A 26,068-nucleotide genomic window follows, 5' to 3' on the forward strand; every position below is an offset into this window, starting at 1 on the left:
CTGTGAACCCTCCCCACTCATGTTCCTGTTTGTTTTGCCCCGTTGTCTCTGTGGGAATGAGGTAGTTTATTGGAACTGGAAACAGATTTTCAGTCCAACTCAGAGGTGAATGTCCAGGAGAGGTAAGGTTTGCTCATAGCAGCAGTGTGGGCAGCACCCTCCTCCAGATAAGTATGGAGGCGAGGCCTTTTGTCACTTAGGACATGGTGCCATCTAGAGGGAGGACGTGGTGCTTTGTGTCTTTGCTTCTATATGACTGAGGTGATACAATATCTGCAACAGCCCCATGATGTAAATGTAATTGTAAATCCATCACGAGTTACAGACTATTAATTAAATGAGAAAATATGATACATATCATTAAAAAAAATGTTATGAGCTGTAAATTAGGATGTGTGTGATTTTAGACAGCATTCACAGAGAAAGTACTTTTCTGAAAAGGTTTATTTTTATCCAGTAAAATACAGAAAAATAATTCTGAACATTAAAGGTCACTATGTATAAGACCACTACTCACACTGATGCTGGAACACAATAAAAAAAACGCATACATACAAATTCAAACTACAGTATCATGATCTGTAAAAACATAGATGTATCTTTACAAACTAAACTACATCAGTACAAATATATAATTTATGTCATACAAAACTGTCCATAAAAGAATATTTGATGACGATGATTATATGACAGTTATGATACACAGCACATAACAATAGCTGCTGCACATGAGTGTAATTCCAAACGGGTCTACTGGACCCAGGCACAGGGGCCCAAGGGCTCAGTCGCTGTTATTAACTTTGCATTTCTTGCCAAAGGGCTCAGTCATTCATGTTAGTAACAGAGTCCTTCTTTAAAAAGTCCTAAAAAGTCCTTAAAGTACAAATTGAAGGACTAGCCTTAACATTTACTTTGAAAATGTCACAAGAAGGAAACCATTTTACCATTAACCATTTAAAGTGAGTGTCTCTATCTCCCCAGTTTATCTTTAGGACTTGAGCTGGACTGACTCTATGCCAGTGTTTCCCAACTGGTGGGTTGCAGGTTCATTCTGAATGGACTACAGTTGACTTGCATATATGTCAAAAAACACACTTTATTTTTACGTACAGTGAATTTTCATCAGAGAGCTTTTATTTTGAAGTGCTGTTTTCTGCTGTAGAGTGAGTGACTAACAGACAGCTACCTAACAGACACAGCAAACTAGATCGACGTCATGGCCAAATGCGAGTATGATGTCCAATGTATTAAACTGTGTGGACCTTGAACTAATGACTGAGGAGAAATCTGGACCCTGTGGTTGGACCAGTTAGGAACCACTGGTCTATGCAGTATTGGCCCTTCAGCTCTGTGGGGAGAAACAACCATGTGTTGTACCAATCATCCATTATGTCATAATCTGCCTATGCTGCAACTAACAATTATTTTCGTTACTGATGAATTTGCTGATTATTTTCTCTATTTTGCATTTAATCTGTAGAATGTCAGAAAATAGTGAGAAATTCCTGTTATAAAGTCAAATCGTATGTATTCAGTTTGCTTGTTTTGTTCAATCATTGGTCAAAAACCAAAAGACATTCAGTTTGTTATCACATATAAGAGCAGCCAATCTTCCCATTGAAGAAGCTGGAACAAACAAATGTTTGGATTGTCCCTAAAAAGTGACCGAGATGATCAATCGATCATTAAGATCCCTGAAGATTAATTTTATGCTCATTGACTAATTGTTGCATACTACACAGACATAGCTTTGTTGCCAAGTTGTTCCTGTACTGTAGGTTGGATAACTTATACCGATAACAATCAGGTATGAACCAGTTATATCTACAGTTTCTAAAGGTCCAGTGTGTAAGATTTAGGGAGATTTAGTGGCATCTAGTGGTGAGTAATGCAGATTGCAACCAGCTGAAACTTCTCCCATGTGCCAAGTGTGAACTCCTGGTTAGATTTCCTTGGGTGTTCATTATTCAGACAGTCTTTACCAGGAGCTGAATAATCCGCAGAGTTCTCACGGGGGGGCTGCTAACTACGATGGCCGACACGAAAAAGCGAAAACATGAACATGTGAATGGCCCTTTCTGGAGAAAACACAATTCTTATTTTGAGCTGATTATATACTCAAGACATTATATTATACTCTGTTTCTGCCAATATATCACTCTAAATCCTACACTGTGGACCTTAAATAGAAAGAATTGGAGCTCCTTTTAAACTTGAGGTAAAAAGCAATATGTTAAATCACTGATGTCGCACAGTTTGGTCTGATTAAGTGAGATGTTCAGAGCAGTTTGAGAGTCTACTTCTTGTTCCGGTAATGAGCACCAACCACCATGTAGCTGTCAGGTGAGATGCTCACACTGGGTGACTTTGCTTTGTCCCTGCAGACCCTGACCTCAGATCTGCCAACAGGTCCACCCCCTCTGCAGGGGTCGTGTTTCTGCAGGTAACTTATGAAGGTCTCCCAGCCTCCGCCCACACGCACCATCACATGACGCTCATTCAGCATCTGCAAAGGTGACACAAGACAGCTCAGTCGAGGAGGGGAAAAATGTGCATATATTTTCTTTTTCTTGATGAATAGAATTCTCAATTATTTGAAAAGCAGCCCCCCTTCTCCACACACACACACACACACACACACACACACACATACACACACATACACACCAATCTAATATTTACAAGCTCCTTGTGTGTAGCTCTGGCTATGAAAGGCAAATGATCTCTCGGATAGCTTTGTCAAAATCTCATTAAACCAAATGAAACAACACCTTGTGGCACCAGCTGAGCACACTCGCAGGACTAATCCACATATGAACATGCGTACACACACACACACGCAGTGACGCACAAAGGCACACCCACACAGCTCTGCAACATGAGCCACCTAACAAACAGTATTTTGAATTAAAACCACTACTATATTCCCAGTCTGTCTGTTAACAGGAGTTGCAGAGAGGTCACTTGTATCTGAATCAACACATCCTTCCAAGACAGCCGTCCTCACAGCTGAAAACCAACCGCTACCATGGCAACTACAGCCACAATATAAAGCCTTGGAGAAAAAAAAATGAAAGGAGAAATTGAGATGAGTTCAGCGCAGACCCTCAACTCCCAGTAGACATTAACGCTCCCAGGAGACCTTGCAAAGCCATCCGTTGTCCTGTCAGCACCAGCCCACCCCCCTCTGGCCTTATCGCCAATAAAACCTTCATTAAGAAGCCATTAAGAATGTGATAATACAAGCAGATCTACTCTTCTTATGTGGGGAGGTGTATGTCACGTGCAGGGGATGAAAAATCAATGGTACAAGCATGCACCGAATGACACGGGCAGCTATAGAGGGAACCCCAGACGTGGTCCGTCTCAGCTGTCATCCTGCAGATTAAAATGTTGAGGTTGACAGGGGTCAAGTCTGACATCCTGAATAAACCACTTTCCTGTCAGACGTGGAGGGAATGTAATTCCCAGCCAGTCATCAGCCAAAGTTTATTTTCAATCATTTTTTATTTAATTTAATTTTATTTCTTAATTATGGTGATTTTTATATATATATATATATATATATATATATTTTTTTTTTATTAATTTATTAAATTAAATTTGAGATTATAAAACTCTTATTTGATGGTTTTTATTGCTCATAAAATTGTTTTTATTAATCCTATGTGTCACTTGATTATTGACTGTTTTTTGGCTATGACTGCTTCTTGTTACCTGGTTAAATAAACTCCTATCTTTTAACCTATAATATGCATATTTCTACAGCTAAATTTAACTATATAGTACACATCAGAATTATTGTAAAGCAGGGACATATGCTGCCAAATCTAAAATTAAAACACAGAGTCAGCCTCCTTCTGCACTGTAATATTCAACACAAGCCCTCTTTGTCAGGCAGACTCCTTTATTTCTGTCTCTACAACTACCCCCTCCCCCTGCCAGGTCTCCGTACAAAGTGTGCTACGTCTGCAGCCCATAAACTACCGTCTGGATTCCCCTGTGTCCTCCCTGGCAGCTCCATTGATTCTCTCTCTCCTTTTCTGCTGAAAGATGTATGAGTGTACTCAGGGAGGAGGAGTCATTTACACACCCGCCAGTAGGAGGCAGGCTTTAGCCACATCCATTGGGTTTGATGCTGTTTTTGAGTACAGTCATTTTTTAATATTTACGGTAAAGAGAGAAACTAAGCAGCAGTACAGTTTATGAGCTGCTGCAGGCACATGTGTGTGCCAGGTGTGTCTTGATCTCAATGAGAATACCTGATTAAATAAAGTATACGGTAGATACTGAATGTGTACTACTGTATGCTTATGAGTCCCTGGAACAGTATATTGATTAGTCTGCAGATGGACCTTTTCTTCCCTTCTAAAGCTTTTTGGTGTTTTTTTTTTCTTTTTGAATTGAAGATTTAAGAATAGAGTTAGTACAGTTTTACACCTTCTATTGTGCAGGTTGTTAAACCCTGAAGTTCTTGGTACTGGGCCAAATAACTAAAACTAATCTGACGTATTTCAAAGGATGAGGACGTAGACTTCAGCCATGCTAGCAGCACGACCCTTGGCATGGCATCGGTTGGTTGATCTACCACTTTGGCATCTGTTTCAAATGTTATCAGCCCATTGAATGGGTCTTATCAGCAGACATCAGGAGCAAAGATTTGAGGTAGTGTTACTGGGTTTCATTTACATCAGAAGTCAGAGCTAGGAATGACATCACACCAGAATTGACTGCCTTCCAGTATGCAACATGTCCAAAAACCAAGATGTTTTAGCAATACCAGATATAGGCAGATTAGCCATTGTTAGTAGTACCAGTTGATGATAACACATTACACACTGAAGCAACATGTCTACAGAAAAAAGTTGGACAGTACTGTATGCATTTATGTTAAAATGAGACACAAGTATGACAAAAGTGCTAACAATCACTATAGTACAACAGCTTTCACAATTTCACAATGTATGGAGCAGCCATCTTGGGATTTTATGATTGGGGCTGGTGAGGTTCTCCGGACTTTCTGAGTCCGAAATCTGACTTAAGGTGAAGTTCCAGCTAAAATTTTTGTCTGGGAACTTGGAAATTCAGGCTTTTAAGCTCAAATTGAATGCACCACATGGCCCTACGCTACCTATTTATGTGTATTGTTGGACAGTGACCTCTTGTTTCTGTAGTAAATATGACTGGAGCTGCAGCTTGGATGGATAGGTCAAACAAGCACAGGACTTCAACCCAGGAGACCACTGTTTGTGTCCTGTGTGACACCAAAAGTCAATGTTGACCTGCATATGTAGGTTAACTTACCTAGGATACTTCATTTACATCATCTATTTTAGGTAAGTGTGTTACGCATGTAGCTTCAGTTCCATAAACTCCAGAAGTAGTTTTGGTGCCAAACCCAGTGTTGGATACGCACCCTCTGGCGTACTGGTAGGGGTGGTGGAAAAATCGATACAGCATAGTATTGTGATATTTTTGTGTGACAATATCGTATCGTCACACAGTGCCAAATCAGTTTGTTTATTATATAAATTAATAATATTACAAATACACATTAAACTTTAGGTAGTCTACTGGAATATTTTTTTTTTCAGTCCACTAAATACATTTTGCCACAAATAAAATGACTGAGGTGAGATGAACAGACTGAAAACTTTATCTTAATAAAGAGGAGAAGAATAATACAGAGGTTGACAAAGTTTTTCTTCGTGGACATAATTTACAGTTGAAAGAAGGTAATAAATTGCAAAATATTTTATCACAATACTCAGAAATCACAATAATATTGTATCTTGACTTAAGTATTGTGATAATATTGTATCATGGAGCCTCTGGTAATTCCCACTCCTACCTACAGGTAGGTGCAGATTGCCCCATCTGAAGCATAAAGAATCATAAAGATAACAACAGTCACTTAATCTAATGACAACATACCTGCAAAACCAATGACATTCCCATCAGCATTAGCATAGCTTAGTATATTTAAACTACGAAAGTGAACATTGTAAACATTACAACTACTTGCATCAACATGTTAGCATTACCACTGTGACTATGTCCACATGCTGCTGTTAGCATTTAGCTCAAAGCATGAATGTGACTAATTGCAGTCCCACTCTTCTATAAGGTCAAAGGTCAGGGTCACCTACAATAGAGAGACCCTCGAGCTTCTATGGTGTCAATGTCTTGTTCAGGTACACTTAAGAAATGAGGATGATGAGGGGACTGTCTGCCTTAAAACAATTTAATCATCCTCACTTGGGTCCTGATTTTGGTTCCAGTCTTCAAAACAAGACGATTTCGTTGTACTTTTTAGGTTCATGTCTTATGTAGCTAGCATGATAAACAAAGAACTGCTGCGGCATGATATTGTGAGGTGTTTGAATGTCTTTTCTTTCCATTGACACAGTCAGACAGTGTCGCTACAAAGCCGAAGGAGAGCCTAATTGGGCGCAGAGAAGAAAGAAAAGCCTTCCTCTTTTTCAACACCAAAGAATGGCGGAGCACTCCAGGGCCAGCGTGATTGAATAGACTCCAGAGGGAATAGAGATGGGGGGACGAGGTGGGGTAAAAAGTTTACACGTGAGGAAGGGGCGGTCATGCTCAGCCGCTCATTAACAAGCTGTCTGATTAAACCCCTCTCTAATGACTTTGTCTCGGTAATCAATAGTATCTGCTCTTTAAAAAGGTCTGTACACATTGAATGGCGTGCTCTCTCTTAGGAGCTGCACAGGGGTTATCATGGTGTATGGTAATTGAGGTTTATGGCGTGTTTCCCTGTGCACACATAGGCAGCTCAAGGTAATGGATGGAGTCAGGGTCGATGGGCTACAACGCTCTATTCACGCAGCCGAGGTGTGTTTGAGAAAAGAGACGGGAGCAGTTCAAGTAGCGTCTACAAACTAGTAATTACAGCTTGAACCTAACAGATGGACCCAGAGTTATGGTGAAATATTGTAACTGCAGGCTGCATAGAGAAGGCGAGCACAAAAGGTCAAACAGTCGAGACAGTGTACAAAAACAAATCCTTGAAATATAGAAATATGAAGTAAATAAAAGGGATTTTTCTCGCGACCTGCTGCACCTGACCGTAAACTTATAACACGCTTTGGTTATGACATCTTTATTGCCTGTCTTTGATGTGGTGTTCAGACACGTGCTCCCATGTGACTGACAGGTGTGCTGTGGAGAAACAGGTGTCCTGTGAGTCGAAGGGAGGCATTATTTTCTAAATGGACAGCGAAAACATGTCGTCTGTCAGCCAGTCAGAAATGTAGCTGTTGAACGCAGACTGATGCTGCAGCATTGATTACCAGTTAACAGAGTGCTGGGTCAATATAATTCACAAAGCATTAAATGGGTTTCAGCTGGTGACTAATTAGCCACCAAAGCTGTGACATTTTATGATGTTGAAAAATAAACTATTTTTAAATTTACAGGATGAACTTTTTAACGGATTTATAGTTAATGCCTTACTAAATATACACTGAAGCTGTTATATTTTCTCTTTGTATGGACTGATGGTTGCAGACAGTGAAGTAAAACCTTCCTGTTATATTCACACCCCTCCACACCCAGGTGGACTTGGAATCCCGAGTGGGCTGCCATTTGATCCGCGCACCACGGTCATATCTTCGCCAAATCATCCTGAAAGAGACGTGTTTGTTTTTCCTTCAGGTTTGAACTCTTTGCTGAAGGTCTATGTACTGAATAAAATCACTGTCAGCCCTGTCTTATCTTGACCATTGGTTGCCAAGCAACCCTGCCTCCCCGACGGCCATTCCTCGAGCCTTTGTACAGACACACGTGGTGCGGTGCACGACTCGGGGAGGCTGAAAGGCACCGACGTCTCATTCCCAAAAGATTGCTAATCAGTCGCTCTGACACACTCTCTTGTTGCTGACTCAGCTGTTGATTAATAACCTGAGGGCCTTCACACCTCACACCTCATTATGTGTTGTAGCATCTGTGACGTGTCTTCACTGGGTGAGAAATTAGATGTGGATTATATTTAAAAAGTCATGGTATCAAGTTATAATTCCAGATTACACAATAATGCATCTATTTTCACACAACCACAGCTTTGATTTAGTTATTTTACTACCTTAATATCTTAGAAAATAACATTATCATCCATTTAGTGAAGGGGGTGCTCATCAGCCCAGTCCCCAGAAGAAAATGTTAGCATTGTACATTTCTGCAAACCAGGAATACGTTACATTTGTACATTTCCTACATATCATATCAGCATTTCTAACATGACATAGTATAAGAGCTGACTTTGTCATGTGAAGGTGAAGGGGATAGTGGCACAAGGATCTTTACACTTAGGCAAGATGGCTGCCAAGATGGAGACCACTGATTGAGACCAACAAACAACAAAACCTGATGTTTTTTTAAAGCGACATTTCAGCATCTTTAGCTGTGATTGTGCCACCCAGACATGATCTTTTCCTTATCATGACCAAGTGAATTTTGTGCCTAAACATAAGTGCAAATTAACCACAGCGTTGTTGAAACACTAAAGAAACATAATGCAATGTACAATGGCAACATCTATTCTGGTGACTGTGTTGCAGCAGCCCTCTAGAAAATATGTTTATAGCTGACGTAGCTGATAGTGGCTAATGTTCTGCATCAGCTTATGGGGATCCTCATAAAATCCTAAATCTTAAAATACATTTATATGTTACTAGTTTGTTTTCTTATGTATTCATGTGAAACATAATTTCAGAATTGAGAACAATATTTTCTCAAGTGTAGGAAGTGGTGATTTCTTTTACTGCACACAAGTTGTAGGGAGGAGGAACTGAATGGTGGACGTAACAACAGATAGATTTTAGTTATGGTAAGGGAAGGATTGTAATTTAAGATAAATAACAACATTGTAAACTTGTCCTGTCTCATGCTTAAAGGTCTTAAAGTCTGGACTTTTTCAGTATTTGGCTAAAACCACAATATTTCCCAGCCACATCTAATTCCGAAGTTGTCAAATACCGACCAACACATTCTCACTCCGACCTCGTCACGTATAGATGTTTGGTCATGGACTTTCCACTTCCAGATATGATGTGAAAAGTACCCTGGGTGCGTTGGTTGTTGACATCCTGGGACGCCGTGTCAAGTTCTGCCTGTTACATGCATTGTGTTCTTTCAAAATACACTTTCGTTTTCACAGGAAATTTACCATTTACATACAGTCTCCTGCAAAATAAACACACAACGCTGGTACAACACCACATATTGTTTTTTTTTTCCTTCAACAACTAATGTACGTGATTGGGTTTAGGCAACAAAAGCACCTAGTTAGGTATTAGGAAAAAAAACAGGGTTTAGCTTTATAATCTTCTGGATGCAAACACCAGCCTTCCAGGTGCAAGTTGCTGTTTGTTGGACCCATCCACCACCCCAACGACCCACCCTACTTGGACTTTCACTGCCTTAACTTTTGTTCATGTCACATTGCATTTCCCCCTGACACCACCGGACACTGTTAAACTAGAACGGCAACCGGCTGCATATCATACCGATGTTAAAGGACTGCTTCTGCTGTCTGTGTCTGACGCTGCAAGTCACTGCCAAAGCGCTGGATTTCAACGACTTTGATATGAGATTGGGTTGTACCAACTCTTTGTTATGCCTCTTAGCATCTCATCAATATCATATTTTGGCTTAAAATACATAAATTTGTTACGTTATGTTACCTGACATATATATATCACATGAGTGACATATCATACTACATTGCGTAATGTGTTAGAACAACACTGACATTTGGTTTCACTTTGGACAGGAACTGCAGTGTCCTGGGTGAAAGTCTAGTTTGGTCTAACCCATCCACTTTCCCTCCCTTTTGCCCTGCATGGACTTTCTTGCTTTTTATACTTCATCTTTTTCTCTCAGCATCATGTATTGCCACAGATAGGTTTACATTTGAGTTAGATGTGTCCCATAAAGATGCCAAATACTGCCTGTGGCGTCGATATCAAACACCAAGGGGTGTGAGAAAGTGTCAGTATATGACACCCTGGTCATAGGAATGGTCTGAAATTCCCTAACTTTAACCTGCTGTGAGTGCCTGAACATAACAGGAATGTTTATTTATGCTTTAGTTGCTACGAATGAAACAAATAAATAAAATACTTAGTGAACAGTTTCCAGATAGGCCCAATATTTTGTGACTCTGCAAATAACGTAATCATTTCTAGGAGATGGGGTCAGCATGAACATACTTACTCGTATATAGAGGACTTTGTCTCCAACACGGTAGCAGCCCTTAGGTTGCTTCTCAACAAGGAACCTGGTGGCACAGCTGCAGGCAGGGTTTTCTATAATGTTCCTCACCTGGAACATGTCAGACAGAGAGATGGTAAATCATACAGGATACACCCTCTGTAAATTCAAATAAGGTTACTTTCACTGTCAGTGAGATACGTACAATATCATCCAAAATGTTGTTGGGGCCTGTGCTCCTCCGGGTTGTGGATCTTTTGGAGGAGCGAGGAGCTGCAGGTGGGGAGGTGATGGGAGGCGTAGCTGTGGGAGTGTGGCTAATTATTGTGGTGGAGGAGACTTTGGTGGTGGATACCAGGGTTTGGCTCAGCGAGGGTGCGGACGGTGGAGCTGAGGCAGATGTGTCAGCGGTGCAGGATGAAGAGAACAAAGGTGTTTGTGTAGAGGCTGTGGTTGTACAGGGGTTAGAGGCTGAGAGGGAGGACTGAGGAGGGGATAAACATGTAGACACTGGGTTTGTTGTGGCTGATGGAAGATCAGAGGCGAGGGAGGCAGCGAGGGGTTCAGACAGACCGGTTGTGCTCGGAGTGAGGGGCGCAGGTGGAGGGGGAGGAGGGGAGGGGGCGCGGGGTAGGGATGATTGTGATGGAGAATACAATGATGTTGGAGGAAAAAAGGAGAAGGGCAGAGGGGAGGATGGAGATAAGCACCCCGCCTCCTCCCTCTCTATCTCCCTCTCCAACTTCACCAGCCCCGGAGGCTCCACTCCAAACCTACGAGAGAGGTTTAACAAATATATCAGCAAACATAAGGATAAATCAACACTAAGTCACACAGCATAGGATTCACAACCAGGAATACTTGAACCTCAGAGGATACTAATGCAGTCACCACCAGGCACATGGAAAGACTGAAACTGGCTTAGCTTAACTAATTTGAAAAAACAGACATTTGTACTGATTAAAAAAAGAAAATCACATACTACGTAACTGAACACTGTGAGCTGCAAGAGTGACTGACAGTAAAAAGCAAGGATCAGTAGTTCAAATAGGTCATTTATATGTGATATTCAACCAGCTGTGTGTCATCACAGTGTGCGCAGATGAACGTTGTTTGACTTCCTCCAGAGATCCCTGCCCGTCTGCTGGCGGAGGTCCAGGTGCTGGCAGCAGCACATGGGTGAAGCCAAACACCGTTCATCTGCACACACTGTGATGCCACACAGCTGGTTCAATATCAGCAAAGTTTCCCTTTATATTCATTGTCTTGTGTGGCGATCAGCAGTGATGTGGTGGTTCACTTTTACACTGTGATCTGTAGCCTATAGTTCGGCTTTAGCTTCTAACTATCTTTGTCTTTTTAACCTTTTGTTGCTGCTGAGTCAGTTTGACATCCTGGATATATCCTTCAAACACAGACTGTAGACCCCTCTGTCTGCTTCTGATTTTTCCAAAAATATGATAATATTTCTTACAACATAATGACACGTCACTTCGCCTGTTTGCCGATGCATGGAGCAGGTTAGGACATCTTCATTAGGAAACACTAAACCATTTGCTCGTTCACATCATGTCCAGTTAGAAAGCAGTGTAAGTGTAATGTGAGTGAACACAAGGCAATGACAAAAAGTCTTTCACTTGCAGCAAAGGTGAAAGACGTCTGCACCGAACAGTGCCCGTGCAGTCACAATCAATAATTTAAAAGCACTTCAGAAAATATTTAAAAATACAACCATGTTTCAGGGGGCTTAACTGGGGCTACACATATTTGTGACCTGACTATAGCGCCCCCTAGCCCCAGTGAGAGTTCAATTGTATGAAAAGAATATTGCGACAATATATATATAATTAACAGTGTGAAGTAACATCCTGTTTAAAAAAATTCTTAATGAAATTAGGAACATGATGGGTGGGTTCATTTGTAAGGGACTGTAGGGGATTAGTCTCGCCACCAGACAATCAGAGAGCTCCGCCTTCTGATAGTCTGGGGACACTCCTTTCTAAAGTGTGTTTAACACACCGGTGAAAGCAGCCGGCAACAAAGCAACGCCTCTTGCATTTTTGAAAAGGACACGCCCTCCCTGAAATGTGCGCTCCCCCTTTTCTCCTCCACAAGGACACAAACACACAGAGAGCTTGAAAATGGATGCCGAGAGATTTAACTCCGTTTTATCAAATGTGTGCTCAGGCCACAAGATTGTGAAAATGAAGGACTTACAGCGACTTTGTTTAAAACTTTTAACGCAGTGGGACTATGTTTACGAGCATAAGAGTTCAGCGAGCCACTGAAGGACCGCCCTGCAGATTTACTATTGGTTCTGCAACGTAGGGAGTTTTTTTAAACTCTGAAATTGTATTCGCCCATCTAAACACAAAATCAGGGAGAAAGACATCAGTCTTTAGTTAAGCAAAGCGTCTAAAGGCTGACTTGTGAATCTAGTAGGGGATAGAAAAAGCAGATATAATCTCTAAGCGTATTGCATGTTTGGCCATTTAAAATCATCTTTGTCAGCAAATGAAGGCCACCGTCTTTGACATTATGATTGTTGTGTGGTGGAAGTTTTTATCTTTTTTTATTTTTTTTGTGAGATTCAGTTGTGATTTATTTTTCAAGAGCTGTACCAAAAGCAAGGCAGTTACCTGGCTGCAATCCGTCCCAGCTCCATCAGGCACAGGCACACCTCCCGCGGTTGCTTGTGAAGGACTTCACACGGCACGCACAGGAAGCACAAACAAAGAGGGTGGAGAGGTGGATATAAAAAGAAGTCACTCATCTGACAGGAAAGATGTTTCGGGAGATAAACTTTTGTCTGTGTCTAAGGAAAACAGAAGTTGCAGCCTGGAGAGAGAGAGAGGGCACCTTTTCTGTCTCTATCTTTGAAGCTGAGCTGGAATTCCTGTGGAGGTGCAGCTGAGGGCATGAGGGCACGAAAGCTTTGTAAACAAGTATCCTGAACCCCTACCTACACATCACAAAGGGGGGCTTGGTGCATTTAGTTTGAACCAGGAAAAGTCACAGTTAGTTTGTTAGTTACGAAGATTTGGCTGAGCATGCAAGGAAATATGTGCAAATACATAAAAGCCCACAACACTTATAACTGAAACAGACAAAAAAGAAGCACAAAAAACAAAATAAAAATGTAATAAGAAGAGAGTATGTCACTGATGGTGCTTTCATTCACCTGTATTTGACATCCACTATTACCATCATCATGGCTGCAGCAAGAAAAGGAGACGAGAGAAAAGAAAAAGAGTGATCATCTGTGCCTTCGTGTCACTGAGGTAGAAAATTGAAGCCTGTCGAAATACAGTAAGTTTACTCTCCCCGTCATTCAATTAGTTAAGTGAAGTGGGTTAGTGTGCCTGCAGGAAGGGGGATCTTTGGTGGGGGCGGACTTATTGTTGGTGGGGATTAACCTGCACATTATCATTCGCACGCATCTGCTGCCCTGCGTCGACATGCCCAAGTAAGAAGTGAAGAGGACGTTTAATGATACAGAAAGACGTTAGCATGTTAACTGCATGTTTCTTTCTCCTCAGGCACACAGAGCTTATACATGCAGAGAGGATAAGTGAGAAATGATACAGACAGTCTGAAACGCATAATCATCACAGTGAAAATGTTACAGCCCATCACATAGCTAAATTATATTCCCTGCTCTATATTGTAAATCACCAACAGGAAAAAAACACAACTGCACAGAAATTATATGATTTAAAACTAAATGTTGGTCCAAGCAAATTAAAAGAAATGCACTATTTTGTACGAGAAATAAATGATGCACAATGTCATCACATTGATTCAGACGGAGGGTCAGAGGTGACAAAAGAGAAGACAGTGTGTTAGTAACCATGACAGCACAAGAGGAAATATAAAGGACACAGTGTTCCCACACAGCAAGTAGACTACAGTGGACACAAATATATAAATCCTTAGAAACAGCTCTTGTGACTTCAACAGGGTGGAAAGTCTGAAGATTTTAAATTAATTAATAACACACTGCAAATGTTGCATTACATGATTCACTTCAGAACTAATTAACTCCTTTATGTTAGGTGCAATCCTCAGTCTATACTCACCCAAATCTTCTGACTCGAAAAGGTAAGCCTCATCAACGCCAATCTTTCGACACCAGTACAGGAAGTTGGCGGTGTTGTCTCGGGCGAAGAATGATCCAGAAGTTGCGTCAGCTCGCCAGTGGATCACTCTTCTTATTGAAGGCTGTGATTGTTTTCAACACACACACACACATAGTGACCATGCAGTTGAAACCAGAGGTGCATTTACAGCCTGGCTATTTGGCCGTAGCTGCAGGTGTTTTTTACTATCATAACATTTAATATGAATATGAATTATAAGCTCATACAACCAATTAATATTTCAAGGCAAGTGTAGCCCCCCTGTGTGGGCAAAGAGAGTATCATCTGCATACTGCAGCTCCATGATGGATGTGTGAAAGATCTTGGACTTGAAACAGTTAGTTTGATTGATTGAATTGGTGAATTGGGCGGCTTGTACTGTGTCGTATGGATGATCTGGACACTGGGGGTTAAAGTGTTACCCATTAGGAGGAGTACAGCTGCAATGGAGACTGTGAAAAGGGTGAGGGCAATCGTGCATCCTTGTTTTATGCCAGTTTCTACCTTGAATGGTTTGGTCTCACTGCCATTACAGAGGACTGTTGCTTACAAGTCTCATGAAGGAGCCTCAGAATCCTAATTAACTTTTTAGGGACATCCACACTTCTAGAGGACTGTCCAGTGCTTTGGTCGATGAAGGCCATGCATAGTGGTTTTTGTGCCTTGCATTTTTTTGGTAACTGTTCATGTCTGTTGTGCTGAGGGTGGGATGGAAACTGCACTGGGATTCAGGGAGTTTTTTTTCAAATATTGGGAGGAGTCTCTTAAACAAACTATATTCGACACACATGCACTTCACACACATGCACATTTTTTTTGTGGAATAAAATTGCTATATTGTGTGGTTTATGTTTTTGGCATTTTTGCTTGTGTCGTCTCCTCTGTATGCATGTTTGCGTGTGTGAATATGCATGACTTGCATGTTGTTGCAGCACCTTGCCATTGTTGGTGTGCATCATCTTGTCCTGGAGCAGCTGTGCCAGCTGACAGAGGAGAACGCCGTTATCCAACCTCTCCATCAGACTGTCTGCTGCGAGGTCCACATCTGAGGATACACACGGAAACACTGAACTGTGTATAGTAGTTTATAGTTACTACTCAGAATACTCATGCCTTTCCATATGAGTCGTTTTAAAAATATTTCACTCAGACTTTATATCCCAATGCATCAGAATAGAAAATATTACTAAGATTTATAAAATAAAAGAAAAAGAAAAAAAACCCATACAATTTAAACAACACTGAAAAAAACTGAAATACATTTATCAGCTCAGATGTTTTCGAGGGTCATATTTTTTGCAGTATGAGACAAAACTGTTCGGTGCAGTTTTCAGTCAGCAGGGTTTTCTGAAGGTGAGGAGAGAGCAGAATAATCAGAATACCTCTGAAAAGAAATGTAAATGAGCTGGTAAACCATGGTATTTTTGTGGAAATATGTTCCACTCCTATAAATACATATGATATAATTTACATGCATGTTCCAGTAATCACATATCTGTTAAAACTTTGATTCTATTACATAGAAAATCTTAAAAGAAGAAGAAGACAGAAAAGTAATCCCTCTCATTCAACACTTATGATCCACTAGAAGCAAACTTTTCTGATTGCAAACCTGTATAACTCTTTGGCCTACAAGCTATTTTGACTTTCTTTCTTTTTTTTTTCTGTGGCAGCATTAGTCAGAAACTCATCCTGTTGGAGTCTTGTCACTTTCCAGACAGCTTGAACACGTTGCGGCATGTGCAGACCCTTTATGTTTTTCCCTCACAATGCAGTAAAGTGGGAAGAAACATCCCTTTCCCTGGAGTCCCAGCCACATCTCCCCTCATGGAGAGGTGTTTCAAGGATTTGGGATAATAAGTAGGTTAATGTGCCTCTGTGTTTAACGTGACTGCAGCTTTTTCACCTGTTGTTCAAAATAAAAGCCCCAGCTCCAACCTGCCAGGGGTTAATTATCTGAGGATAACTACAAAAAATAGTTAACACTGGTTTGGTATATGGATCAATGGAAGTCTCACCCAGGATGTAGTTGAGCCAGAAGGCAAGGTCTTCCTTCATGGGCAGCAGGCTGGCGTCATGGCGATAAGGCAGCCACTGGTTGTACTCCTGAGGACTGGCGAGGCCGGGCCCAGAGTGTCTGTACTTTTGGCCAAGAAGACAGTTCATCCCCAACCCGGTCAGGTGCCTGGGGCTCAGAGGACTGTCAAGGCTGGTGTTCATTGCTTCCACTTCACTGTCCATGCTTCAGCTCCGATCGGCCTTTGACAGACCCTGGTGGACCACATAATACATGTTGTTTATGGTCATGTTAGATTTTGATTTTGACATTTTGCATACACTTCGTATTGTCTTATTTACATTTTGATTTATTGATGTTTCGGTTACTCTTCAGAGGATTTGTTTTGAGATTTAGCTACAATCAAGACTTGAACTCAGCTGAGCTGTGCTCTGCCAGTACAACTGACCATTTGAGCCCCTCTGTTGAATCTATCGATGCAAGAGTTAAAATACAGCCATGACTGGGACAGTGTGCCAGTTTGCCTTTCATTATACTTCCGCAAAATACAAGACACATAACATCACAAGTGAAACAACATGGTCATTGGTGTGTAACCATGTGGTGCTCTCCATCAGGTCTGCACCCCATCTATCGTCCACAGAACGAGGCTACATGACACTTTCAGAACAAAATAGAACAGGCTGCAGTGAGAGTCTCTCTCCATGGATATTTAAAAATATCCCATCGATTCAAAAATAGTGGGTTTGTGCATTTAGTCCTTCTCAGGCAAGCTCAGGGGTTTAGTGTTGATGGAGCTCTGCAACACTTCTTTTTTTTTTTTTTCTCCATGTGAGGATTGGGATACATGCAGTTCACATAATCCGGTTGAAATTAATACATATTTTTAAATGCTTGAAGATCCACTCATTACTAAAAGTGTTCGTCATCCAAGAGAGACAATAGAAACTAAAGTAATGGTCAAAGTTGTCACAGTGAAATTTAAGATGTGCTGATGGATTCACATCGCCAACTCATGCATAGAGTAACATAACAAGTAATGTTCCACCTTAAAAGGTTAACGGCAGTCAGCCCACTGAATTAAACAATTGTTTCTCAGACTACAGCTGCTGTGAGAGGCAGCAAAACATCCTTTCATTTTATAGTTACAGTTTAGCCTCAAAACCAGCCACAGCTCAGCTCTGAGCAGAGTGACCGTCCTCTGTTGACCAATCAACAGACTGCAGTGTTAACAGCTCCACCTTTTAGTACCAGATCTGTGTGCTAGGTACCCCAACAGAGGGGGGACCAAAAATGGGGACAGTATGGAAAGATTTCATGGGTATCATCCACAACTTTTCACAGTGAAAATGGAAAAAAGGTGTACCAAACTGAACCGTACCGTACTGCTCGGTGGAAACAGGGCTGAAAGTCCTGCAGATAAACTGAGAGGACTGAAACACTCTGAAAATCATGATGGTTTCTTTCTTGTGACATCTTCAATGTGAATGTTAAGGTTTGTCCTTTTTCTTTTTTGAGCCCTGTTATTGACATATTGACTATGCTTTTTGATAAGAAATCCAAAGTTATTAACAGAAACTCATGCAGAGGCTCTAGCTTTGGGGCCCTCTGAGCCCTTGGGCTGCTGAGCCTGGGCCCTTCATACTGTCTTTAAAGAGATCCCTGTCTTCAGTGTATGAGATGGGAAACAAATCCCTCTTTTAATGCAGAAATATAAAGCTTCAGCAACTGGAGTTAGCCAAATAAAGTGGGTATTTTCCAAAATCATTTCGTGCAAAATTCCCTCTTTCTGTTTCAGACTCACTGAGCTGTGAAGGAAGATTATCAAACATAAAAAGGTGCCTTAAAAAGATCCACAGCGATCCTTCAAAAGAGCAATAAATAATTAAAACGTAATGGTTTTTGAGAGTAATTATAGTGCAGTGAAAACACAGAGCTCTCTCACATATGTACAAAAGAAACAATACAATACCACGTTTTATACACTGGCGTCCACACACTCGCAACCACAATACACACAGTCATTAATCAAAGGGATTAAACTGACTGACTGCAGGTTTAATAAGATGTACAGCTACAGCCCTGAGCCAGTCTCCTGGTGCTGCTATATGGCTCATTTGTCCTGTTCCCAGAGCAGCCTCCATCATAAAGCTCAGCCCCATGCAGAGACATGCTCTGACTGCCAGTAATACTTGCTGCTAGTCAGCTGGAATTAAGACAACAACACATGCAGCAGGTCACACTGGGTCTGCTAAATAATATACAGTAGAGACAGAGGCTCGGTTTGTGCCAGATGACTCAAGTTTCATTGTAAAGTAACAAGACTGAGCCGGCATACGGACCGAAAACAGCACCGCCTTAAAACAATGGTGGCGTTGTGTTGTTTTAGATACTGGTGAGTCATGAAATATGATCTGAGGTTTAGTTTGAGCAACAAATCTGTGGATTTTAAGGCTTCACATGGCGAGAACACAGAGGATGCACAGAGGCTCATAATACTTTGAGAATATTTTAGAAGTTTTCATGGCAGCAACTATTTTATCGTTTGTTGTGATGATTATGATTAGGCTTTGAGCTTAATGCTAATGTGAGTAACGACGCTCACATTCTTTTTAGCAAATATAGTTTTATAGTTAGTGTGTGCGCATGTAAGCATTCACTCATTAGCACTAAACCTGATGTGCAGCTGAGGCTGAGGAGAGTGTCACCCGTTTTGCAGGTATTTGGTCAGAAATCAAAGTATTGGACTGAAACCTCAATGGTGTTAAATTGAGAGCAAGGCAATCACCAAAGTTAATGCAGTTCATCTTGAGGGGAACATGAAGATCTATATCAGCATTTTATGGCAAAATATCCAGAAGTTGTTGGGACATTTCACTAAAAACCACAACTATCAACCTGATGGTGGCGCTAGAGGAAAAGTCAGGGGATCAATGCAAAAAACAACACATTGTATGGGGACCATAAATATCTGTACAAATTTCCATGAGAATTCATCTAAAAGTTTTTGAGATATTTCAGTCTGGATCATAGTGGTGGTCAGAGTGACGCTGCCACCGCCACCAGTTTCTTTAATAAAAATCTTATCTCTGATAAAGACTTTATCTTTATGAAAATAATCACCTGGAGGGCAGATGTTTGGGATTCGGACAGGCTGCAAAACAGCTGGCTTTTTGAGCTCATTTAGTTGTATACCACCTGCATTTTGCATTAAAGGAACAGTGTAAGATTAAAGAGCATCTAGTGGTGAGTATTGGTGAATACAACCAGCTAAAGCTTCCTCCAGTTAGATTTCCTTCAGCGTTCTTTGCTCAGAAGGTTTTTACAGGGAGGTCTCTTCCTCTCCAAAACATTGTAAAACAATGCATAGGACCCATACTAAAAATGTATGTACGGGCAAAGGCCAAAAATGGTGTGCGCAAAAAAAGACAGACAGTTTCTACAATCACACTTCCACCTCACCATCTGCATTGCCAATCTCCCGTCTCCAAAATGGTCATAAGCATGGGTCAAAGTTTCTCCCATCGAGTCTGTTTGTATAGATCACAACTTTTGCATGGGAAGTGGCGTACTCTTCTTTCAGGCCTTGTTTTATGCATACACAACTGTTATAAATGAGACCCTAGGTAATTAAAACTGGTAAAAACACTGAATAAAGCAGTCTTTCCAACGCTGCTCTGCATGTCAGGGACGAGCCAGTAGCCCAGCATCTGCTAATGTTTGCTTATCCTGCTTCTCTGATGACTTAAGATCAAGACATTCAGGAGGTTTTCACCAGGAGTTGAATGATCTGCAGAGGTCTCTTCCTCTCTAAAACAAATGGACCAGGTGATTTAATCCGGTCAAAACCCTGAATAAAGCAGTTTCATGTTAAAAAAAATCAGTGTTTTTTCGACCCTCTTGTCACACAGAGGCTGCTGACTACAGCGGCTGACGCGGAAAACGCAAATGGTCCTATCTAGAGACATTGTTTGGTTTGTCTATTCTGGGATACTGTAGAAACATGGCGGTGCAACATGGTGATCTCTGTGGACAAGGCCTCGCTCCCTGTGTAGATATAAATGGCTCATTCTAAGGTAATGAAAACACCATTCTTATTTCAGTCGATTATACACTCAAGAAAACATCTTATATATTTATTTTCTGCCAAAATATCCCCTTAAATCCAACACACTGGACCTTTGAAGTACCTGTAGCTCACTGTTACACATCATCATGTCAAGTTCAGATGTATTTTGTTGATAAAGTTAACTCATACCAGCTTGACGCAGTTGACAAAGCCCTCTCACATGATCACAGACGAAGTAGGTCACTGACAAACATGCATTAATGTGTGTCAGTGACTCCTGCGTTCAGGCTGTGTGAGATAAATGTGAGGATGCTGCAGACACACAGTTTTGACTGGAAGCAGTGAAAAGGGCCTTTTGTGAGCACATCATGCAGACGTGGGACAGAGACAAGGTAAATGTAAAGAAGGGCTGCCTGCCAAGTTTGAGGCTGGTTTACAGGTTGACCAGCAGGGCATGAGAGCGCCTGTCTTTAACAAAACATCCAGGTGCAACATTCACACCTCTGCTACAGGATGGCTCTGCAGGGGAAGGGAAGGCAAAGGTCACCTACTGGCCTAGCTCTGAGACACTAGGAGCCTTTATGCTCCTGCCGAGCTGAGGGTCCATGTCTGTAAACACACCACACACTGACACTGGTGCTAACACACACACACACACACACACACACACAGGCTCATGCATGTATCAGTGTTTCTATTCCACCTCATTTACTCAGCACAACCTTTAAGTAAGATTTGCTTAAGTGGTATTTCACTGCCTTTAATTTTGTTTTTGTGATAAAAGCGAACTTCTTTACAGTCAAACCTGCTGTGAGTGGGAAACAGCTCAAATTACACACCTGTGTACCTGAAAAATTTGAGCTTAAATACCTGAACATGTACTGTATGAAACCAAAGCTCGTGTTCGGTAAACAACTAACTTCACAACTAGCTGACAGACATCTGTTTCCTTATATGACAGGCACAGCGCTTGTCTTTGCTACTCTGAAATATGTTTCTAGAAATGTAAAACATTATAACATCCTGCTTTTCTCTCCAAAGCCTGCTCAGTAACAACTCTCTGTGTCAAAAAACCTCTTTCCAAAACCTCACTAATAACATCAAGTACATTACCAGCAACACTGCTTGTAGCTGCAGCTTCTCCATCAGCTTTGAACTAACAGTCTGCTGTCCTAGGAGTCAGTTTGTAACATCTTAAAAGACACAGTGTAAAACTGGTGAATATATAAAAGGTATTGAATGCACACAGCAGCATAGTTGAGGTGTAGGCTCCAGCTATAGTGGTGCTCTCACCCTGTAGCTTTCCTTCTGCTGCTTCTAGACTAAATAAACCTCACATCAACACAGGATGGAAAGGTCCATCGCCTGCTGCACTCTGAGCAGTGTCGACTCGCTGCACTCCAGCTCCAGTAAAACACAATAAAATACAGTTTTGGCAGAGATTTACAAAAATAAAATTGTTCTCAGTGATTGTTTTATTGTCAGGTAAATGAAATAAACAGTGATCTCCTCTGAATAGTCTGTTCAGTGAGGGAGATCTGACTCAACTTTTCTTTTTACTATGGTCAGACATCATGAACATGTTGGAGGATTCATTTCTGTGCTGATGTACTGAGCATATAAGCGATAACTCATTTGCAAAACTTACATTTTTAACATTTTCCTCTGAATACATGTGTATAAAAAGATTATTAACAGTGCAAAAATGAAAAACAAAACATCCAGAGTGCTTTAAATCGGGTAGTTGTAACGTTAAATTACAGAAAAACACTACTGAAACAATAATAAGTGTTAAATTCTGATGTAAAATACATGGAAAAACTAACTTTATGTGATCACTTTTTCATATATTTAAATCAGTTATATTTAAATCTATTACTGCTGTGTCATAAACTAAAGAAATAATAACATTTTACATTATAACAAAAAGTTCAATACAAGAGATACATTTTCATAATTACAGTGTGTTTTTACCCTCATTATAATCGACCACATCTGCAACATCTGTAACGTTACATTCATAAATGTTACAAGAACGCACAGAAGCTCTATCGTGCAGAAACATACTTACCAAACGCCAACAGCAGGTTCTTCACAAGGTTTCCTTTATCATAAAAGTTTCCTCTCAGTATCTTCTCGGCCGCAGTTTCCCTCTCACACACATGCACACATCACTCTCAGCCAGATGTTCACCGCTCTCAGGTTCCACACACATGTAAGTACACACACACACACACCACTGGAACAAGGTGGAGGCTGCCGTCACTTTATAACACACTCTCCTGAACACGCCTGCAAGTTTGAGGTGTCGGTTTACAAGGTAGACAGAAAACTGAGGACATGTAAGAGGTGAGAGAGAAAAGAAACATCATATCGGTTTGTTTGATTTTCTTTGTCATGTTTCAGGTGAGAAAAGTTTAGTAGAAAACTTTGCATTTTTTGGTGCCCAATGGGAAACTGATATCCATTTTATTTTTTTTATATTGTGTTTCTTTTGTTTTTGTGTAGTTATTTATTCTTCTTTGGTGCTAGGGAAACACAGAAATCTACACTATAAGTTTTAGTCCTTCATTGCACTACTTTTGAATGAGCACAAATTCAAAACCACAACAATATATAAATAAACAGGCTTTAACAAAACCTTCTTTAATATAAAAAACATCTTTAAAAAATGAGCAAAAACCCTTTTTACTATATATAATAACGCAGTGAAAACATCAACAAATTTCTCCTTTAAACAGCTGTATTTATTCAAGTTTCTCGCCGAAAGTACATTTTACAAGATTACATTGAACTCATCATGAGAACGTTGTGTTCAATGGGTGTGTGTGTTTTCTATCAAAGTAGAAATAAAATACCACACAAGTGCAACAATACACTTTAATTTTAAAATATCACTTCATGTTTCTGACTTTATACATAAAAAAGAAACCAGACTTCATAAAACTCCTCTTACCAACTTTTATTCCTTGAGTTTGAAGATTAAAAAGAGGTAATGTGTCTCATTTATATTTTAACCATTTATCAAAAACAGGCTTTGTCTGTCTGTTGCAGTGGCAAGTTTTTTATTATTCTTATTACTTGGTCCTCTAGTTTTTCTTAATGTGTTTAAATATGTTCACAAAATTTACTAGACAGAGGGAATAAATTAAGAGCATATCAAGTACAAACACAAATTAATCTCAGGAACTATTTGCAGTTTGAGGGCATCAGACCTTTTCTCCCCTGACTGAAGTCTGTATGGACCCTTCCAGCAAGAGAGGCCGGTGTCACAGAGACAGCCTGTTTTAGCCTGGTTTGTAGAAAATCATAAATTATTTATACTGCTTTCTTTCTACTGAACTTCACCTGCCAACTATATCACTGTGCAGAAGGAAGTTCACCTAGCACCGCTAAGCTAGCTGGTGTTACAGCTCAATGTAACACCAGAGGATGATGTGCCTCTCGTGTGCCTCTCGTCCATGAGTAGATGCACACTTCCTTTTGTGCGATGATGCAACACATTCTCACTCTGACCTTGTCACATATCAATGTTTGTTCATGGACCTTCCACGTTCAGATACGAAAGATACCCTGGGTGTGTCAGATGTTGACGTTCTGGGATGTTGTGTTAAGTTCTGCCTGTTGTCTTCTTTCAAAATACACTTCTGTTTTCACAGGAAATTTAACATTTACATACATTCTCTTTCAAAATAAACGCACTATGTTGGTACAACACCACAAATTGACTTTTTTTTCCTGCAACAACTAACACACGTGGTTTAAGGGTTTGGCTTAAGAATCTTATGGGATGCAAACACTGCTCTCCCAGGTGAAAGTCGATGGTTCTTGGACCCGTCTACCAGCGCTGCCACCCACACTACTTGCATATCACTGCCCAAGCACCGGATTTCAACCACTTCTGAGTGAGACCAGGTTGAATGATGCGGTTGATGGGTGTAGTTTGATAGAGAGAAAATCATTCCCTCATTAAACTGCTCACAACAAGTTATGTAGATTTTCTTGAGTAACTGCATCATGATCACGAAAATACACTGCTGTTGAGGGTTTTTTTTTTAAGTTTTTTAATTTGTTTTCTTTTCTTTTTTTGCCACTTTGAGCAACACAAACCCAGTGTCATGTATTTTCATTACATTGGAGAGGATGCAGACATCTCTACAGCCAATGTCCCCAACACTCTGCAACTCACACCAAGATAACCTAGACTGATAAACAGCACTACAGGTAAGAGGAAGAATATGGATTTTTGATTTTGAGGTGAAATGTCACTTTTGCTCTTAGATTAGTCTGATGCAAGTTAGACAGTTCCACAAAAATAAAGACTGACTCATTGGAAACCTATTGTTAACTCAGGACAAAGAACCATGTTTCCATGTTAACAGTCAGTGACAGCAGCTGACCAGTAACACCAGTGGCAGTGATAGCACCCATCACTGACCTTCCCAGTAAAATATCCTTGTAGCTGTTGAATTCTTCCACACGGCAAACGTTTACTGACTCAGAGCGAAGGAAGCTGAGTGCTTTGACATGGGTTGCTTGGTCAGCCATTTTATTTTACCCAGAATTCATAGCAACATACCATCATACTTAAGATGGTAGAAATTAGACAGATTCAAGCAAGAGATGTCAAGAGCAAATTTCTTTGTCTTTCTGCTGGTTGGATCAAAGACACAGTGACTGCCTGTCAGAGACAAAGACACACCTGTCACACACACTCCTGCCCCCTAGAGGCTGCGCAGGTCCTTACAGATAGACGACCAACCTGCACTGCCATGAGGCGCTGAAACTGTTGGACCCACTTAAAGAGGCATACATGCTGCATGAAGTTATGATGTGCAAAGAGGTAATGATTGGAGGATCTGACATTCTCTGATAAGGTAGTGACATCTATTGTTGTCTGCTACAGATCATTTTCAACACTACCACCGGATGGCGCCAAAGTAAGAAATTGTTAAATCCTTCACATAGTGGCTTTAAATTTGAGGCTCTGTAGACTTCAGTTTTTACAGTTAGTATGTCAATTACACAAGTGGGTTACATAATCCCTGCATCACAAGCCTCTATGGCATTCTTAACCATGATTAATTGCACCACTAGTGCACAGTTGGTTGCATATGTAGAGCAGATGACATGCTGCTTTATGTGTATTCAGACATCAGCTTATGTCACAGTTTACATTCAGATTTAGAAACACAAACAGAGTATTACATCATGTCAGACAGTTTTCACTAATGTACTTTTACAGGCAGCTTTAAAGCACAGAAATAAAGAACAAAAGACGTTCGAGTCTATCTTGTTACAAGATCATATTGAGATAAAATGGATCATCATCTGTATTGATAACAAACATTTCTTGTGCTATTTTTTCCTTATTAACATTTTTGATCACTGCTACCAGGATGGGGGTGTAATGACACTTCCTCAAAAGTATACAGTGCCTTTTTAATAGTAAGAGAAAGCAGCATCATTGTCAACCTTGTGTGTGTGTGTGTGTGTGTGTGTAGTCCCAGGTGTGGCTGCTGGTTCATTTGCAGTGCTCTCCCAGAGGACGAGTCCTTCATGTCACCACGTCTATCAGCACCTCCCCTCTCCCTCCTTCAGTACACATCG

The 26,068-nt window shown here is 40.7% G+C and overlaps 1 protein-coding gene across 1 annotated transcript; it reads right to left on the reverse strand.

Moving 5' to 3' along the window:
* Nucleotides 1-426: 426 nt before the first annotated feature.
* On the reverse strand, nucleotides 427-22,654 carry gas2b (growth arrest-specific 2b). The gene is made up of 8 exons (XM_033629055.2): nucleotides 22,530-22,654; nucleotides 16,391-16,643; nucleotides 15,308-15,417; nucleotides 14,313-14,454; nucleotides 12,873-12,936; nucleotides 10,439-11,006; nucleotides 10,237-10,344; nucleotides 427-2,506 (listed from the first exon to the last, which is right to left on the reverse strand). Exons 2-8 carry the CDS (start codon nucleotides 16,611-16,613, stop codon nucleotides 2,297-2,299), a joined length of 1,425 nt encoding a protein of 474 aa, XP_033484946.2. The 5' UTR covers nucleotides 16,614-16,643; nucleotides 22,530-22,654; the 3' UTR covers nucleotides 427-2,296.
* Nucleotides 22,655-26,068: the final 3,414 nt, after the last annotated feature.

Source organism: Epinephelus lanceolatus, chromosome 2 (genome assembly GCF_041903045.1).
Source record: "Epinephelus lanceolatus isolate andai-2023 chromosome 2, ASM4190304v1, whole genome shotgun sequence".
NCBI lineage: Eukaryota > Metazoa > Chordata > Actinopteri > Perciformes > Serranidae > Epinephelus > Epinephelus lanceolatus.

What these genes read in the sequence shown, in the direction of transcription:
- gas2b (XM_033629055.2), bottom strand. Translation starts at nt 16,613, where the DNA reads ATGGACAGTGAAGTGGAAGCAATGAACACCAGCCTTGACAGTCCTCTG. An exon ending in TTTCGAGTCAGAAGATTTGG is followed by an intron (nt 12,937 to 14,312) that starts GTGAGTATAGAC and finishes TGCCGTGTGAAG; the next exon opens with TCCTTCACAAGCAACCGCGG. An exon ending in ACAACATTTTGGATGATATT is followed by an intron (nt 10,345 to 10,438) that starts GTACGTATCTCA and finishes GACATGTTCCAG; the next exon opens with GTGAGGAACATTATAGAAAA.